The sequence below is a fragment of the Lycorma delicatula genome, chromosome 3, assembly GCF_047948215.1.
Source record: "Lycorma delicatula isolate Av1 chromosome 3, ASM4794821v1, whole genome shotgun sequence".
Lineage (NCBI taxonomy): Eukaryota > Metazoa > Arthropoda > Insecta > Hemiptera > Fulgoridae > Lycorma > Lycorma delicatula.
In genome coordinates this window covers 126,386,284-126,405,746 of record NC_134457.1, presented here as the reverse complement: position 1 = coordinate 126,405,746, position 19,463 = coordinate 126,386,284, and the positions used below count along the sequence as shown (strand labels likewise).

Below are 19,463 nucleotides of genomic sequence, written 5' to 3'. Positions count from 1 at the left end.
CTGTTTTGACAACCCATAAGAGGCTAGTTCTTTATTTGTAATGAAAGCATTTTCATTTTTCAGGTTTTTGTCTTCCTTTAATATTGGTAATTGCTTTGATTTGACAGTACAAGCACAGAATCCTTCTTTTTTTTCAAATATATCAAAAATCACAAGAATTTAAAAGTTATCTACTTACAGTAAGTGATTTTTACAAAGAAAATCTTTTACAAGAAAGCACTGCTTTAGCTACAATTTCCTTTTCTACTTTGCCTGGTGCTTTTTTACCAGTTTAGACCTCAAACCCAACATTAGATCTATAACATTACTATACAATAGTTAGGAAAGTAAAAATCACATTGTTTTTTTCAGTATTGTATATGCATTTAACATATAACATAATATATAAAATAAAGCATGCACTGCTCCATTATAAAAGTCAAATAAATATAAATGAACAATACAGATAGTAGTTACAATCCGATAAAAGATTTTATTTTAAGCAAAGTTAATTTTTCAAATGATATATTTATAAAAATATAATATTGGTATGTATAAGCAATATTAAAAGTGGATTGGTAAAAATTTTACTGAGAAGAGTTTTGTTATGTAACAAAAGAGAAGATTAATGAAAAATAGAAAGGATAATCTCAGATATCAAGTACTACTAATGGCCAGGCGACATTTATGCCATCTTTTGTGCATCAATTTTTATACTGCTATTGTCTAAAAACCTAAATTTTAAATTTTGTGTTATACCATTCAAAGGCATACCATAATTAATTTATGGGTTATGTGTAATTTATTAATTTACATGGTCATAAGACCATGAGCAGTTCTACTTATTAATTTATTAATACAGAAACCAACAAAGCAAACTCATGCTGTTAGCTACTGAGATAACTTATAGCAGCAATACTAAATAAAAATATTTAGTGTTCTGATCAAAAACATAAGTGTATTTATTTGGCATAGTTTAAAACCACACTGATATTAATCTCAAGTGTTTTAAAATAACATTAATGTCGTAAGTTGGATTTTAAATGGATGATATGTAAACAAGGCAACGTGTAACTTAACTTATTTTTAACAATACTGTATCTAAAATGGAAATAGGAACAAGACTGCACATAATGAAAAATTAAGCTCTACTTATCATATTCTTTGATTAAGTTTAAATTCAATAATTTTTAGACAATAATATTAATTCACAACAATAAATGTTCCAAGTACTCTTCAAATTCTTCATCTCTAGATGGTTCATCAAGATTTGCATTTGTCTCTTTCCATACATTATTCTCTGCTTCTAAATCTTCACTTTCTCCTTTATCTTCACCTTCTGTACAACTTGTTCCATTATTTACTTCATTCCTTATTTTAGATCCACTTTTAATACTATGTTTCCCATCTAATTTTTTTAATCTCTTTCTTTTAATTTCTTTTCGCTTATGTTTATAATTTAATTTTACAGAACAATCTGAACAAAGCCCTGCAAAAAATTAAGAGAATACTAAATTTTAGTATTGAAATAAACAGTTATAAAACTTTTAACTAAATTTAAGAAAAGGAGGAAGTTCAGGCTTTTTTTAATGTATGTTTAAATTACATAGTCTATATGTAAAACGTAGATGCAGACGTAAGATGTAGTCTATATGTATACTCTATATAAGGCAGTTTAAAGATACTTTTTGTTTGTCATCATTGTTACTTAATACTAGATTGTTATAGTGTCTGAATTCTGATCTTTAAAATATTTTCATGTGACACTTTAACAAAAATTAAGGTAAAAATATTGCCAAATTCCAGAGGGAATCATAGTTCATGTTCAGCTAGTTTTTTTTTAATATTTAATTAAAATTTCAGATTTAGTAAGAAATGGTAAAAAACATTCAGATGAAGTCATTGCAAATGCTATCTGATTTTATGAATTAATCAAAAAGGTCCTGAACAATACAGTCAGCTTTATTCTGAAAAACAATAATGCAAAATATAAAACTGTAATGAAAGATGTAAATGCATATACTAGGCATTTTTGTGAAATATCAATTCATCCATTCTACATACATCCTGGAAAAAAGGGGGTTGATTAGTTTTGTCCAAATTCATACTTAAGCAAAGTTGATTTCAAAATATGCCACAAGCACACATTCATTTTTTATCAAACCCTTCCTCCCTCTTGTAAATACTGCAATAAATTTAAAAAAAATAATAATAAAATTTAATTTATTAAAGTTTGAACAACTTTTTCTAAAATATTTTTTTGGATGTTACCTTGCCTATGGCAGAGGAATTTAAATTTGTTGTAGCAAATATTATCCAGCTTTGTATATTATTTGTTTTGATTATTAATTTATTTCACTCAGAAAATAGATATGAGCAAAAGCTAGGCAATCATTTCAAAATATGATTAATGAACAAGTTAATACAAGTTTAATCAAAGATATTTCACAAGTGCATTCTCTTTTTTGATGGACAATTCATAATTTGGGTGAAGAAAAGTAGTATCGCTAGTATTAAGTAACAAATTAAAATATGATAAAAACAAATAAACTTTAGGATATTAGTTATAATAACCAAGCCAACACATAGTGATTGCGGAGACTGTATCTAATGGGCAAAAACACAAACTGAAGATCACAACCTTCTATTAAAATACAATGTCTTGACATATCCAGATTCAAAATATGAATATAAAATGTCAGGTTATCCGTGTATAAAATATATCATTTATGGTAAACTTTACTGAAGCATTCAGGAATATCAAGAATAAAATGTAAAGCACAAGTAAATTTCCAGCATATTTAAAGATTCTATATTAAATAAATTAGCTATACTGTTACAAACTACAGTACATTTTTAAACACTTTCACACTACATTATAGTGCAGATAACAAATTGATAATTAATTTATTATTCAAATTTCCCATAAATAGGAAAAAGGTAAAATTTCTTTAAGTCAAAGATGTACCATACTTACGTAATTTGACAAGAGCATTTTTCTTTTCACCATGTTCAATATACCCAAAGTTAACTTCCCATGTTTTTAGATTGTCTGCATTTCTACATCTTTTTTCACCACACACAAACTGCCCTTTACCTGTGATTAATTCTTGTTCAGTTTGCCATCTCATTGCAACCTAACATTAAAGATATCAATAACCAGTGTCAGTGATTACAATCTTTCAAACTGATAAAAGCTATGGTTATTATCATTAATATAATATATGACGCCAATAAAGAGAAATATTGAGTATTAAGTGATAATAAATCAATCTCTCACTTTTTTTTTATATACAAAAAAATTTTTCCATCAAAGCCAAAATTGCAAAGTCCATAATGATATATAAATATTTTTGAAAACACATTAAACCCTATAAAAGCTCAGTTTATCTTTTCTATGGCCCCCTGTGACTTCTTCCTATTCTCCAACCTGGAAAGAACCATGAATGATGGCATTTTGCCAACACTGAATAGATAAAGACAAAATCGCTAAAGCTATACTGGAAATTCCTTCCAAAGATTGGAAAATGCACTGGCATAAATGTATTGTACCTGAAAAGGAGTACTTTGAAAGTGACAAAATCAATATTTATGAATAAAAAATTTTTGAAAAACTAAAATTCCATGTAATTTTTATCAAACCTTGTATAATGATAGTTGTATGTGATAGATAACTGGGGAGAAAAATAAAACTAAATTAAAAACCAATAAAAGTAATTCGAAGCTCCAAACACGCTAGGACAAACTATTAGAAGATAGCATGGCGATAATAAAACATTGGGGCATAAAAAAAGTACAGAAGTACAATTTTTTCAGAAGTTTGTTATCTATATAGCAACAAAATAGCAGAAACAGCAAAACTTATGGCATAGGTAAAAAATGACAGCTGAGTGAGTAAAGATAGGTTTAAACACTAAAATGATATAGTCTGAAGAAGGAGAGTCCACAAAAATATATAGGCGAGTGCACTGGTACTGGTCAAAAAAATGCAATTTCTATGAGTTACGGAAAAGTGATGCGGCAACAAGGAAAAATAAAAAGCTCAAAACTGGTTTTTGGTTGTAAACAAGAGATGATGGAAAACCAGAAAAAGATATAAAGGATTAAGACACTTATTTCCTCTCTGTCTTAAAACCATAATTTATGAAATTTTTAAAAGAACTCAATATTCGAGACAAACAACAATGTGATAATCATATGTCAGCTGATTTTTGTAAAAATAAAGATTCTTAAAAACACTAACATAAACATGACCACTAAAATAAAAATTTAAATCCATCCATCAATTTCATTTACTGTTTTTCATATAAAAAATTTTCAATCAAATTTTGATTCAACAAAATGCATCTCTTAAGATTGAGATAATTACTTAAACAAAATGTAACTTATACAAGGGCATTCCAGAAAGTAACTTATGTTTGTGCCAAGCGTGGAGATGGGTGGGGATAGAGCTGCCATCTTGGCACCAAAATGTTTCTACACTCAGTACGCATCAAGCTGTTGTATGTGGACTGTGATGTTTCTACTTTGTTCGTTGTGAATTATTGAAATGTGCACTTCAATAGAAAATTCTACGAGTTGTGAGGTGTGTTCAGTGATTAGGTTTTTACTGGCAAAAAACCTCAAGCCAATTGAAATTCATCAGCAACTTTGTGAAGTGTATGGATATGAAATAATGAATAAAGGTGGAGTGAGGCAGTGGTGCATTCAGTTCAAAAATGGCCGCACCAATGTTCATGATGACGACCACAGTGGTCAGCCAGAAAACCAGTAAAATGTTTGCAAACATTGTCAGCCAGAAAGATTACAGCAACTGTGTTTTGGGATGCTGAGAGAGTGCTTCTGGTTGATTTCCTTGAACGTGACAAAACAATTAATTCAGAAAGGTATTGTGAAACTCTGACAAAACTAAGGCAAGCGATACAAAACAAGTGTCAGGGAAAACTGAGCTTAAAAGTGTTGTTTTTTCATGTCAACACAGAGGTAATTGTACTCGTTTCACATCAAAACTCAGCTAATTGTAATCGAGAACTCTTGGAGGTTTTGGATGGGAGTTGTTTGATTCCCACCATACAGTCCAGATCTGGCGCCAAGCGATTACCACCTCTTTCCAGCGATGAAGATCTGGCTCGCAACACCGTGCTTTGAGAGTTAACACAAAACTTCATGCTGATGTAAACCGTGGTTGAAATCTAAGCCAGCAGATTTCTACAGAGAAGGAATTGAAAAGCTTGTGCATCGTTATGAAGTGCCTCAATTTAAATGGCGACTATGCAGATAAATATAGTCCCTATGCAGATAAGATTGTCCCTTTCAAATGGATATAATAAATTGTTTTTTGGTTAGTTTTTTTATTTCAAAACGTCAGTTACTTTCTGGACAGCCCTCACAGATTGTTGTAAAAAGTTGAAACATCATTACTACTTCGATAAATTATCAAAGTGTTAGTGTATTTTAAGACAACTTTAATAATGAAGTTTTTTAAATAAGACAAAATAATGAAGAAATCAAGATTTAATAAATGCATTTATGTAAATAAACTGCAGCAAATGAATGGATGATAGAAATCCAGCATAAGAACAAGATTAATTCAAAACTGATAAATTATTTCATTAAAATAAAATACCATTATTGGTTTTATGTATTACACTACTTTCAATCTAATCAAAACAAGCAATCTTTTAACTCATGGTTATAAGACTGCCTGTTTCAATCACTGATAAGCAGTCTAATAATACGGATTTATATGCATAAGTTTCACTACAAGATTAGTTTAATTATTTATCATACATTCGCTTTTGTTACAAAAACTTTGTATTAATATGGTTATAAACTCTTTTATCTGTAAATCTGCTGATACAGTGTAAATTTTTTTTCCTAAATTATCAAACACTTTAATATCCTTTCATCTGGTCAGATCACAATGTTTTTCTTCATATGAAAAATAGAATATTAAAAGTATTTATTCCTTATTCTAGTTTACCTTATTTTCTTTATAATATATCAGATCACAAATGCAGTATTCTTTAAATAATTTGTCATAATATTTCCTTGCAAGTCTTTCTTCCCAAGTATCAGGTTCAGATCCATCATTCCAGAGGAAACGATGATTTTCTCGTATAACATCAATGTCACGTTTATCACGAGATCTGAACAAAACCCATGTCAGAAGTAATAAGCATAAGTTGATATGAATCTAAAAATACACATTATTACAGTTCATAGACTGACATTTTACAAGAAAATTTAGTTTTATGTGGTGTCTGGGGGTAAAAATTGTGAACTAATCAAAACTAATGTTTAATTTCAAGCTTTCTTAACTGAATTATTAAGGTTCAAATGAAGGATCATTTTCAACAACACACTTTACCATTACACATGGGATCAATAGAATTTTCTAATTATTTATATATATATATATATATATATATATCCTTGTTATCATATATGCTTTTTAAAACTATAGATAAAAATAAATAAAATATTGTAACAATAAAAAATAAGCACACTTTGAATTACTACCCTATTCTTAATTGTATTTATCACAATACTGGAGGTCCTATATTATTCAAGATTGATACCTACAGCTCATGTCAAATATCCTTCATATTTTGTCTGTTACAAAGTAGCCTTAACTTTCAAATGCTGTGTTATTCATAAATTTAAGTTTATTTTTACATTTATAACATTAAGTAAATTCTAAATTTGCTTATATAATAAACTTTTATTATATCAAAATTGTCATGGCTAATGATTGAGCATTTCATTTTTAATAAATTCTCTGCAAATTGTAAGTTTCTAAAACAAAATTCATATTTTTCTGATGATAGTTTAGCTGCAAACTAATATATACAAAATAATCATCATAATAATACTCTTTTTTTTTAAATTCCACATGTATTTGACTTTATCGTTATGTATATGGATTTTAAGCCAAACATGATTGATTATCCCAAAAAAAAAGAAGGCTGTCATTAAATGATCTGAGGCCAAAAATATCTAATTTAGAAAAAACAAAAATAACCACAAATATCAAAGCAGTATTATAAGAAAAAATAAAACAGCAATAAGAGGTTACAAAGGAAACCAGCCTCTCCCTCCCTTCTTAAACATTAAAAGAAAAACAGAATTATGATGTACATTAACGAGTCATCATCACTCAAACCATGCTAACGATAATAAAGGAAATTTATCTCAATCATGAAGGAGAGAGTGAAAAAGAGATTTAAAATTAATAAAAAATAGGTCGAAACTGAAACAAATGAAGGTGGGTGTAACGGATTCCAGCGTGATAAAGGCACCGGCCTGCATGGCATGAGTGGTAGCATCTCAGCCTTTCATCTGGAGGTCCCGGGTTCAAATCCTAGTCAGGCATGGCATTTTCACACACACTACTAATTGCTTCATCTCATCCTCTGAAGCAATATCTAACAATGGTCCCGGAGGTTAAAAAAAAAAAAAAAAAAAACTGATTAAGGCGGAAAAACACAATGAATGTTGTAAATAAAAATTCAATAACAGTTGAATAGCTTTTCAAGTCATCTAGAACATTTCTAATTCTATGAGCTAGTAATTCTATCATTATACAGTAGTTTTCTAACAAACACACTGACATATCACCAGAGGGCTGAGAAATCCAGTTTTACCTTTTGTATACCCAAGAACAAATAATTTAATTTTTCTTCATGAAAGAAATTATTTATTATGAAATGTTGTAATTTAAATTCTAAAATTTACATATTTTATTAATTTACTTTAAAAAAAAAAGGCTAAAATTGTTTTATGATGTAGATAATTTTATGGGCTAAGATCACAACATGCAATATTAGTTATTTCTAAATAAATGGGTTAAGTTGGGCTAATTATTTTATTCTGAAAATAAGTTCTGCCATTTTCACTATATAAACATGATTAACCTGCAAATTAAATAACACTAAAAGAGAACATATTTTTTATTTTTGTAAACAATGCTGTAACCTGTAGGTTGTTCCTTTTTCTTAATTAAATAATTATTCAGGGTATTATCAAGATCACTAATTAATTAGACAGGATATTGAATGAGACTCAAGCTCCAGACACAATTGTAACTAGAGACTTGAATCAAACTCAGAATGGACCATAAAGTGCTAAAATACACTTTCAAATTTTAAATGTCTATTCATATTTCACCTGATGAGTTAAATTTAAAAATCAGTGAAACTACCAGATTAATGAAATTTTAATTAAATCTAACATAATCTGCAATTTACTTTTGAGACTAGTTATTAGCATTATTTTGAGTAATGACTAAACGGCTTTACTCCATACAATTATCATAAAAATTCTAAGCAATTAAAATTAATTCACACAAATAATGTTGCAAATACTTACGAATCTCGGTTTAGAAGAGCTGTGGCACCTTTCTTAGTAAGGACATAATGATTAATTAATTTTTTATGAAGCTCATATGGAGTTAGACGCAAAAGATGATTGTAACTTGAACAATCCATACTACTAAACTCAAAAATTAAGTTAAACACAGCATTCCAAAATACTTAACTGCAAAAATTAGTTAATAATATGTTAAACATCCAGTTAATATCTGTAAAAACAAATGCAAATAAATTACTAATTCAATCACAGTTGATAAGCATATTTACAACACTATTCATATAACACCCAGTAATTAATCAGAGAGAGATAGGCTTTATGAATCAGTGTTGCCAATGTAAGGAATTTATTTTATTACCAACACAATGCTGAAAACCATATTCAACTATACATTTAACTGACAGCTGAAAATATAATTTCTATTACAATATTAATGAAATGAATAATAATTTAAAATATTAAATGCATTACTACCTCTACTCTAAATCGTGTAACTTACCAATACATTTTCTTGAGTACTTAAGAATTTTTAGTTTTATATAATTAGCCAGAATCAAGCTCAATAAGAAGGTAATTGAAAATCCAATGAACAGTGTATGTTCTTAAAAGGAAAGAGATAATATTAAAGAGAACTAGAAAATGCTGAGGAAATAAGCTACAAGTGAAAGCAAATCTGTCTTCCATCAGTCGCAAAAAGACATTCAAAAGAATAAGATGAAACAATACGTTGTAAATCATAAAAGATATCTGAGTGGACTAGAAGACCGATTGGGCTAAACATAGGTCATATGTAAAGAAATTGTTGGAAGAGTTAGAAAAGATGTAGATACAAACACAATTGTAAAAGGAAAATATAATTAACACAGCCTACAGACACATAAGGATTAAATGATCAGTTACCTGATCAAAAAGATAGACTTACTACATCAGCAAAGTGGTTTATTAACAGCATTGTAATGTAGGACCAAAGTTAGTACCTGAGAAAGAACTACCTGTTAGGTTTTAGAATAAGGTGCCAAGAGACAGAAAATGAAGTAAGAAACTAGGAATGAGGAAGTCCTGAAAAAGAAAGATTTGCCAGATATAAGTAATCTCACTTAACCAATAACCAATAATAGCACACAAATGAAACATTTAATATAATAGTTTTATTATTTAATTCAATAGACAATCCTATCTTATCTGTTGTTTTTTTTCAATTTTAAGTTAGATAACTAGACTGCATGACTGACTGACCAGCGTAATTATTAAAAAAGAACAATATAATTTTTTTTAAATTCTTTTGTTTTTATTTGCAAATTTATTTTTTAACTTGTTTATTAAATTATGCTTTAATCATTCTTCACATTTAGTATTCTGTATTCCATAAACTATACGTGAAGAAGATACAATGTAAAAACTCAACTATCTTTTGTACCTTCTACTTTTTATTCATTACAATAAAAAACTAAAAAAAAAACTTTTTCAATCTGTATTTAATCCGTTGTCACATTAATTAAATGTCTCAAAGTAAATAAATTATCTACAAATAAAATATGTTACAATAGAAGGTGTAAATTAATTGAAAATTTGTTTTGCCAAAAATTATTTTACAATGGAAAAGCATGAATCATGATTTATGTTATATCTATTGAAGTTATTTCTGGAAGTAGAAAAGAACTTTGTTCACACGGTACAAAATTAAAAAAAAATCACAATCTTTAGTTTGATTGTAATATCAATCACAATAATTTTTTTTAATATTTACAATCTTTTCCCAACTGATTTTAAATTGCATACGAACTACCAGGACCATGCCACCAAATCTTATGATTGAGGCCTCTTCGGTGTAAAAATGCCCCAGAAGTGGCATTAATTAGAATAATCAGTATTAATTTAATTTAACAGTGAATTAATTAAAATATTTTTTTGGGCAGTGTGTTCCTAGACTAATATAAAATTAATTTATAAAACCATTAGGAAAAGTTGATAGCCTGCAACTGCCAATCTCTGTGGTAGGGAGGTAGCATCTCAGCCTTTCATCTGGAGGTCCTGGATTCAAATCCCAGTTGGGCATGGCACTTTTCATACGCTACATGATATCCATTTCCATATTCTACTCATAAGCTTCAATCTTATGTGGTGATATCAAACAAACAAAAATTGAGTTACTCAATTTCGATTTGCCTAGGCTTAATAGTACTATAACCCATGCAAATTTTATACCCCTGCAAAATATATAAATAAATTCTACCTTAGTCATAATTCAGGGTCTGCAAATTAGTCAGTCACCAGAAGCAGCAAGGGTATCCACCATCGTTCCTGATGGTGGATACCATCAGCAGCTGCCAGGATGACAACTCAAACCTGACATGAATTAGATTGATACATATTTTTAAGTTTATTATTATCAATTTCACAAGTATAATTTCAAAGCTAATATTATCATAACATGGGAGCAGGACTATCCACTCAACTACCAGGGACTAGTCTTCTTATATTTCTTTTATCAATTTTTAATTAAACTACCAGATTTTAATTTTACTAAGAGGGCTTTTTAAAATTAAAACGTAAGACCACACAATTAATTTTTTCTTTTCAAAATTTAACTTCTTTTATTATAATTTATTTTCATACAGTCAATAAATGAGAGGTATTTTATGTCTTTCTTTAATTAAAAAATGTTTACCACAAAACTCATCAATTATATTCTAACAATATTATTTTTATAAATGTAATTTGATGATATGAAATTTAATTAATTTTTTTTTTTTTAATTTAATATCATACTACATATCAAAAAACAAAATGAACTAACTGGTGAATGGACTATTATATACATAGTAGTAATAAGTATTATAACAAACTTTAAAATTGTATGTCAGTACCCTACTACTAATATGCTGGTATGAAAAATCACTTATTTGTGAGCATTTAATGTAAATAATAAGTTAAACATCTTTTCTCAGTTGAGATATTTAATATTATGAATAATGAACAATCAGATTTGGAAGTGCTGAGTGTACTTTCAAAAATCTAATGCTTTTCTTAACGTAATCTCAACAAAGATTAAATGTTTAAAAAAGCTTATATAGCAATCATTTAATGTAAACAATGATGAGTCTGGTACAAATTTATTTTCCAAACAAAAGGAAAGAAACCAACATATTAAGCATAATACATTATTTATTTTGGACATACAACTTTTCACATCACAACAAAAAACGGGTAGGATGTTGGAGGAAAAAATGAGAAGGAGCAACCAACAAATTAAACTTTTGTTTTTAGATATTTTTACACTACTAGGTAGCGTATCGGCCTTTCATCCGGAGGTCCCGAGTTCGAATCCCGATCAGGCATGGCATTTTCACACACGCTACAAATCATTCATCTCATCCTCTGAAGCAGTAACTAACGGTGGTCCCGGAGGTTAAACAAAACAAAACAAACAAGTCATTTCCTTTTAAACTACTGTCTTACCTAACCGTGTTTTATATTTAGTTTAACGTAAATGTTTATCTTGTACAGAATATACTTTTTAATTATGTTTGTTTTTTTATTTTATTTTGCTATAAATAATAAAATAAAGAACTATGATTTAAGTCTATGTATATAAGTTTTTCGTTATTTTGAAAAACTTTGTTAACAAGGAAATTTTCACACACTACTTTTTATTCATCTCATCCTCTGAATCAATACCTAACTATGGTCCCGCAGATTAAAAAAAGTCTTGATCCAACCTTCCTTCCACAAGTAAAAGCAAAAGAGCCGAGACACCTCACTTACACTTCAATGTTAAGGAAGCAATCTCAAATAAAATTATAAGCATTCATGACAAATTAAAAAAGATGGACGGAAGGTGTATTTTACACTTTATGTTCAGTGAAGCAATATCAGTACACAAACAGGTTAAACCTAACCTCAGTTATTTACTTACAATTAAATTGTAAGACCTCAACTTCACATTGGAAACGTAGTTTAACAGTCACACATAATGAAGTAGATAATGAAAAGTACTTCACCAAATAAACAAGATTAAATAACGTCAGTACAAATTATAGCACAATTTACCACACAACGTAGTATAACACTCTATAAAATTACTTGAATCTGCACGAACCGCACACAGTGAACGTAAAACAACTAGTAGGGATCTCTCGAATGAAAAAGAAGTGACAATTCGATTATTGAAATATCTTGAATTACAACTGCATCATTCGAATGTTCTCCCTTGGAATCAATATGGGCCGAATACTACTACTAATAATGATGAGTGAATTTTACTACTACTTTTTAATTCGTACTCATTCTGATTTGGAAGTTGAATAGACCGAATACTAACTAGTAATATGAATGATGAGTGAATATTTTAACACATTACTACTAATTCCAGCGATGATACATACATTTATTTTCTGACTCATTTCTCGCTACCTCGTTCACTATGCTATCACCCAACTAATTAATTTGAAAAATATATATTTAAATTCGTACTTACCGTGAACTCTATGTTATCGATTCCAGGTCTTAGGAATTAACAGTTCGCCACAATATAATCATTCCAAATGTATCTTTTATTTTTTCAAACAGTGAGAAAATAAAATATGTCTCGTTGCTGGAATTGATAATTGTCTTAAAATATTCAGTCGAGCAAAAATAAAAAGTAGTAGTTCAGATTCTCTCATCATTCATATTAGTAGTTGGTATTGGGTCTACTTAACTTCCAAATCCAAGAGTGACAAATTAATTGTAGTAAATACAGCATCACTAAAACAGAATTCCAGCTGGTAGAGTTATACTGTTGTAATGCAGGTTTTCCTATTATCATTTGTGTGTCCCTTAATTTGCTAATTGCTATAACGCTATCTTTAAAATGTGAAATAAGATACATGCATTTTTTCAATAAATCTGAGAGCTCTGTTCTTTTTAATAACATATTGCACAGATAAATTAAGGATGTTAGCCTCACATGGGTAGTATTGCAAATTTAAATGTTCATTAATCATATTTTTTATTAATCCATTATCTGCAACTATTGTCACTATTTTATCGGTGATATTTCATTCTTCAAAAATGTTTTCTAAAGTAGAGCCAATTGCTCCTCCCATATGAACAACTAATATTTCGTGAGTCATGAGTACAATTGAATGCAGTTTGTTACTTTGTATAAAATGACTAGTCATTATAACAAACAATTTATTGTCATAAGTCGACCAAATAAAAGTGGTTATGAAACATGTCTTATTGAATATAAAATATTTTTAATTTTTTCCGATATTTCAGAGTAAATTTGTGGTAGCATTGTACAAGATAAATATTTCCTACTAGGTGGCATATACAATGGTTGCAATTTCCTTGTATATTCTAAAAAAACCAGGAATTTCAACCAATGATAAAGGTTAAAAATCAATATCTACCATTTTAATGATGCATCTATCAATTGCAGTTTTTTCTTCAATAGATAAGTCTTTGTCATAATGTCCAAATAAACATTCATATTTTTTAGGCAGAGCTATATTTACTTTTTAAATTAAATTTTACTACCTGATGTTTTGGCTAATGATCTGGAAGGAACAGGATCTGTTTATTACTGGTACTGTGTGTCAGTGATTAATCAAAAAGGTAGAAGTTTCAGAAGTATTTCCTCTTTCGTTATTATTACCTAATTCTTCATTTAACTGTAAAGGATGTTTCCATTTACATACTCTTTTAGGTTTGTAGTACTGCCAAATAACTTTAAAATGCTTTTTGAAAATTTTACAGGAAACATTTTTGTTGTCTTCGTTTTTAATAAAAAAATGCCCAAATGATTTATGATTTCCCCTTGGATAATTCTACTATATGAATACAACTAAATAAGAAAGTTTCTGAATGGCTAAATTATAAACAAAAAATAAGGAAACTCAATAAAACCAAAAAGTTTAACGAAATTGTTTCTAAACGAGAAAATTTTTTAAAAGTAATAACTCCTACAATACTAAAATAAATAAAACATTCTGTAGGCTGAAGCCAAAAACTAAAGCTAAATTCAAAAACGCTGTTATTTTTCTGTGCTATTAATTAACACTGACTGAAACAGTAACAACAAATAATGCCATATGAATTAATGCAAGTTTTATAAACAAAAAACAAAGATATCAAAATATTAGTGAATGAGCTAATAATTTAATAAAACTACTGCATTTGCAGAAAATAATTTTTAGGAAGGGATTAATTGCGGCACCAGAACCAATAGACAGTCATAACTTATGAAATGATCCATTAGTAACAGCTATTAAAGTGTATTAGTCAAACTAATAATCTTATTCAATGTTTATAAATATGAAAAAAAATTTACTAATATTCATATTTCAAACGAGTGATTCAATTATTTATATCATTCGATTACTAATATGTCGATTATTAATAACATTTGAGTTTTCCCATCATTGTTATAAACAATAATGCTCTCTACTGGAAAGAATAAGAAGATCTATATTCATTAACTGCAAGCTGTACCAAATCAAGAAGTTGAATGAACATCTTATGATAATAGCGACTTAACCTCATTACTTACTCTTGTAATCATTGAACTGATTAAATTAACCAATAATTTTTAACTTTCTGTTCTTTAGATAAATAATTAATTTTCTGAACTACGAAAGCTTAATGGTGAATGTTGCATGAATAAAAGCAATGAAAAATTGCCATTATAACTACTTCATTATATGACAAAAATCTGTAGAAAAAAATGGACAGTTACAAGATATAACAATACAACATATAGTCTGCAAACAAAAACTGTATACTGATATCTACTAATAAGATGAACTGGATGGGTATATTTTGGCTTCTTCATATGCTAAGCATGAATTTTTTGAACAGGCTAACTGCCACACTATTTTTGTGGATCAAGTTCTTACTGCTGTGACTCATTTTTGAGTCACACATTTCTAGCCTTTTTGTTGTACCCCATTTCTGAGTCACGACCTTCCTGTTTTTATTTGATCGTGACTCATTATAATGACATACGAGTAAAACCACACATTTGCTATTGTCAGATGCAGCTTTTTTTACTGAAAATTTTTATATATTCAGCATTAAATTATGTTACTTTTTAATTAAGTCAATGAAGATTGTTTTTAGGCATTGTTTTCATTGTAATTATTAGATTTTTATTTAATTCATTAATGACAAGAATATTACTTGCCATGTCTCTTTTTTCTGTTTAGTCTCCGGAACCACCATAAGGTATTACTTCAGAGATTACAGCAAAAATAGTTTATTAAATAAATACAATATTTTTGTCTACTTTTCCACATAGTCTCCACCAATTTCTCTGCACTTGTACCATCTTTTTATGAGCCTTCTTATCCCATCAGCGAAGAATTCTTTACCTTGATCTCAAAGCCAGTTTTGTACTTTTTTCTTTACCTCTTCGTTGTCATTGAACTGATGTCACACAAAGCTTCTTTCATTGGATGAAACAAATAACAATACAAAGGGGACAAGTTCAGGGCTGTATGGAAGATGAGCTAGGAACTCCCAACCCACTTTGACAATAGTTTCCAGAGTCAGTTGTGTTATATGAGGTCAAGCGTGTCTTGAAGAAGAAGCACGCCTTTCCTCTGCCATCCCGAACATTTCCTCTTCAATGTGGGCTTGACTTTGTTCTCCATCATAGCTGAGTAGTATAGGCTGATGATAGTGTGTTGCTCCTCCAAGTAATCACAGAAAATCGGGACTATGGGCACTCCAAACGATGGTTAACATGACCTTATCTGGATGGTTGTGTTTTGAATTTCTTACAGACAGGTGATTCAGTGTATTTTAACTGCATGCTTTGATGTTTCGACTCCGGCTCAAAATGATGTATCCAAGTTTCATCACAGGTTAAAATTCTGTCCAAAAATGCATCACCATCGTTATTGAAATGATTTTTTAAGTTCAATGTAAATGCGAAATCTCTCGACTTTGTGATGAACGGTAAGCTCTCTGAGAACCAACCTTGCACAAGTCTTACGGTAGTTCAGTTTGTTTTGAATGATGGAATGAGTTGTGTCAACACTTACTCGACTTTTTTTAGCAATTTGTTCAAGTGTAAGTTGTCAGTCTTCTTGGATATTACTTATCACAATACCTTGATTCACAATTTTTTCCATTCAAACATAAAAACTTGAACAGTTCACGCACCTACTGCCATATTGTTTGTTCATCCGAGAGAATATTTCTGACGGTTGTACGCTTTCCAAAAGTAAAAATCAGATTATGGAACACTGTTCCTCAAAAATACTTTCTTTGAGCAGACATGCCATCAAAACTAAGACAAGAAATTATGTTTACTTAAGTATTAATCAAACAGCTGATTAACACTCTTCACACAGTTGCCAAACTAACTCTTACAACAAAAGTTTCAACTGCCTGCATTAAGTGTTTACTTCACTAAAAATATTTGTTTAATTATTGAATGACTCTCGTAATATACAATAATTTTAGTCCATGATGCTGGCATTACAAAATGTTGATAATTCAACCATGTCAAGTTGGCAACATAATGACAAACACAACTAACTATCTAGATTTGTATCTACACATCTGTATCTAGATCTGTTCAATACACATTGAAGTGTTGTAGTGTCCAATTTGGTTTTCTGTGTTAAGTAGTTGTAACAATGTTAATGAAAGAAAATAGGATTTTCATTTTAAAAACTTTCTTATAAAAGTGGTGCTACTGCAGTTATTAATGAGTGGGATATCCATTTTACATCAAACCCTCCCTTTAGGCAAACCGTGTATGAAATACGAGATAAATTTGAACAACATAGATCTATGGATGCACCAATATCTGGCCACCCAATAACAATCGCAACAGAGGAAATTGAATTGCACATATATTTAGCAGTGATGCAAAATCCACAAGACAATTAGCCTCTGGGCTTGAGTTATAACTCCAGCCCAGAGGCTAATTGTAAGGTGCATACAAAGAATGTTGCACAAACATAAATTTAGAGTCAACATTCCACATTTACTTCATGGACTACTTGAAGATGACTCAAATCGACATCTTCAATTTTGTGAATTGATGCTTAACAAACAGAAGCAAGATCTCGAGTTATTCATTAAAATTGTGTGGTCTGATGAGGCCAATTTTAAGTTAAGTGGACAAGTTAATACATATAACTGGACTTACTGAAAACCAACATCTTTTGTTAGAGCAACAACTCAACCATGTGCGAGTGTTTGAGGGGCAATATCATCTTCTCACACAGTCCACGATTATTTGAATGAAACGTTTGGCAGAAGAGTGATTGATCAATAGGCAGATATTGACATGCCTCCAAAATCTCACCAGATATTACGCCAATGGATTTTTTCATATAGGGTGTCGTCAAGGAGTTTGTTTATTCTAGAAAGCCTCACACTAATGACAACTGAAGGATTACAATTATGACGCATTCAATGATTTGTTCAGTGATAGAGAACTTTGCTGTAGGGGTGTGTAAGTGTTCCCAAAAGGCTGCAAAAATGTATTAATGATGATGAAAAACATTTTGAACATAAAATATAATTGTATTGTCTGCAATATATAAAATAAAATAAATTCAGTATCTTTATAAGTGTCAAGTAACTCTTGCGCCACCTGTATTTTAAAAATAGGTTCTTAGTTATTCATTCATTCATTGTGTTCTGCCAATAGAGCAGGTTTTGCCATGACCGCTCCACTTTTTCCTGTCCTGTGCAAATATTTTTGTTTCTGTACATTTTCCTCTTTCCACAACCCCATCAATCAACTGAAATCTTCTTCCCTTCCTCTCTTTCCATTTACCAGTACTTCAACTGCATCTGTTAGGAAGCACTTTCTTCTCATACAGTGTCCTAGCCAGTTCTTTTTCCTGCTTAAAATGATATTTAATATATTCTTTTCCTCTTCTACTTTTCTCAACACCTTCTCATTTTTTACTCTATCCTGCCAACAGACATTTACCATTTTACACCTCAACTACATCTCAAATAACGAAATTCATCATTTCTCTTCCTTTCTTAAAGTCCACGTTTCTGCATCTTGCGTTTGTAGACCTTGAGAAAGCTTTTGATATAGTAAGATGGGACAAAATTAATGATAATCTTGAATAAGAAAGGAATTGATTGGAAAGTTAGGAGACACATATGAAAGAGTTTTATATGAACCAGAAAATAAAAGTATGAATATGACAATGCAAAAGACAGAAATAGGAAGGGAAGTGTGACAAGGATGCTGTATGTCACTTACACTAATCAATATTTATCTAGAAGAAATCATCAACAATAGTTTGAAAGGTAATAGAGAGGTGGTAATAGATGTTAGAAGGATAGAATGTATATGAATTGCTGATGACATGGTGGTGGTGGCAGAAAGTGTAATAAAGTTAAATGAAATGATAATGATCTAAATAAGGCTTGTGAAAATCTAGGGATGAAAATTATTAAAAAGAAAACAAAATGTATGGTATTAGGTGGCAAAGAAATTAATGTAAGAATATGAATATTAATGCAAGAATTGAGACTGAGGTACTAGACCAGATGGTGAAATTTAAGAACTTGGGTAGTCTCATAACAGAAGATCTTACCAGTACCATAAATAAAAAGAACAGCAATGAGTAAGGAGGGATTTAGTAGCAAAAGGAGTTGGCTATGTGGGAAATTAAATTTAGATTTGAGGAAAGATTAGTAATAAAATAACTTTTTAATCATTTAAAAAAACCTTTTTTTTTTCAATACAAAACAGAAATGGGTCATGAAGAGATACTATTGACCTAGATTGTTGTGTTTCAAGCCAGTAATGCTACGTGATCCAAAAATGGGCCACAACAAGAAGTTGCTTTTATTTAAGTTATATAAAAAAAAAATGAAGTAGGTAGGTTTAACTGTTATTATATTTTAGCTATTCTTACTGAAAAAAAGTTTTAAAAAAATTGGCAAGTTAAGAAAAAAATGTCCTATCAACAGAGAACATAAATGGTGTGACCTTTTCTGGATCATATGGCAATTAACCTCTTAAGCAAAATTTCATGTTCTCATTCACAAAAGTTCAGCTAGTAAGTATAAATGAGTTTTCCACTAATTATCCAATTAAAAGTTGGATAATTGTATACAATTAGGGACTCACCTCCGACTGA

General features: G+C 29.7%; 1 protein-coding gene across 3 annotated transcripts; it reads right to left on the bottom strand.

The window, feature by feature from the left end:
• Positions 1-1,110: 1,110 nt before the first annotated feature.
• LOC142321968 (protein FRA10AC1 homolog) lies at positions 1,111-12,595 on the bottom strand. 3 transcript variants are annotated; one of them, XM_075360533.1, is made up of 5 exons: positions 12,266-12,595; positions 8,350-8,517; positions 5,963-6,128; positions 2,957-3,116; positions 1,111-1,468 (listed from the first exon to the last, which is right to left on the bottom strand). In XM_075360533.1, exons 2-5 carry the CDS (start codon positions 8,466-8,468, stop codon positions 1,188-1,190), a joined length of 726 nt encoding a protein of 241 aa, XP_075216648.1. In that variant the 5' UTR covers positions 8,469-8,517; positions 12,266-12,595; the 3' UTR covers positions 1,111-1,187. The 3 variants fall into 3 exon arrangements, with proteins under 3 accessions (XP_075216648.1, XP_075216646.1, XP_075216647.1); XM_075360531.1 differs by having other exon boundaries at positions 8,350-8,560; positions 12,266-12,591; XM_075360532.1 differs by lacking the exon at positions 12,266-12,595 and adding an exon at positions 12,028-12,239 and having other exon boundaries at positions 8,350-8,560.
• Between the last annotated feature and the right edge of the window lie 6,868 nt (positions 12,596-19,463).

Excerpts from the sequence above, each read along its gene's own strand:
- LOC142321968 (XM_075360533.1), bottom strand. The coding sequence starts at position 8,468 with ATGGATTGTTCAAGTTACAATCATCTTTTGCGTCTAACTCCATATGAG. Across the intron at positions 3,117-5,962 it reads TATATTATAAAGAAAATAAG|GTTGCAATGAGATGGCAAAC; the intron begins GTAAACTAGAAT and ends CTTTAATGTTAG. Across the intron at positions 1,469-2,956 it reads AAATGCTCTTGTCAAATTAC|GGCTTTGTTCAGATTGTTCT; the intron begins GTAAGTATGGTA and ends AATTTTTTGCAG.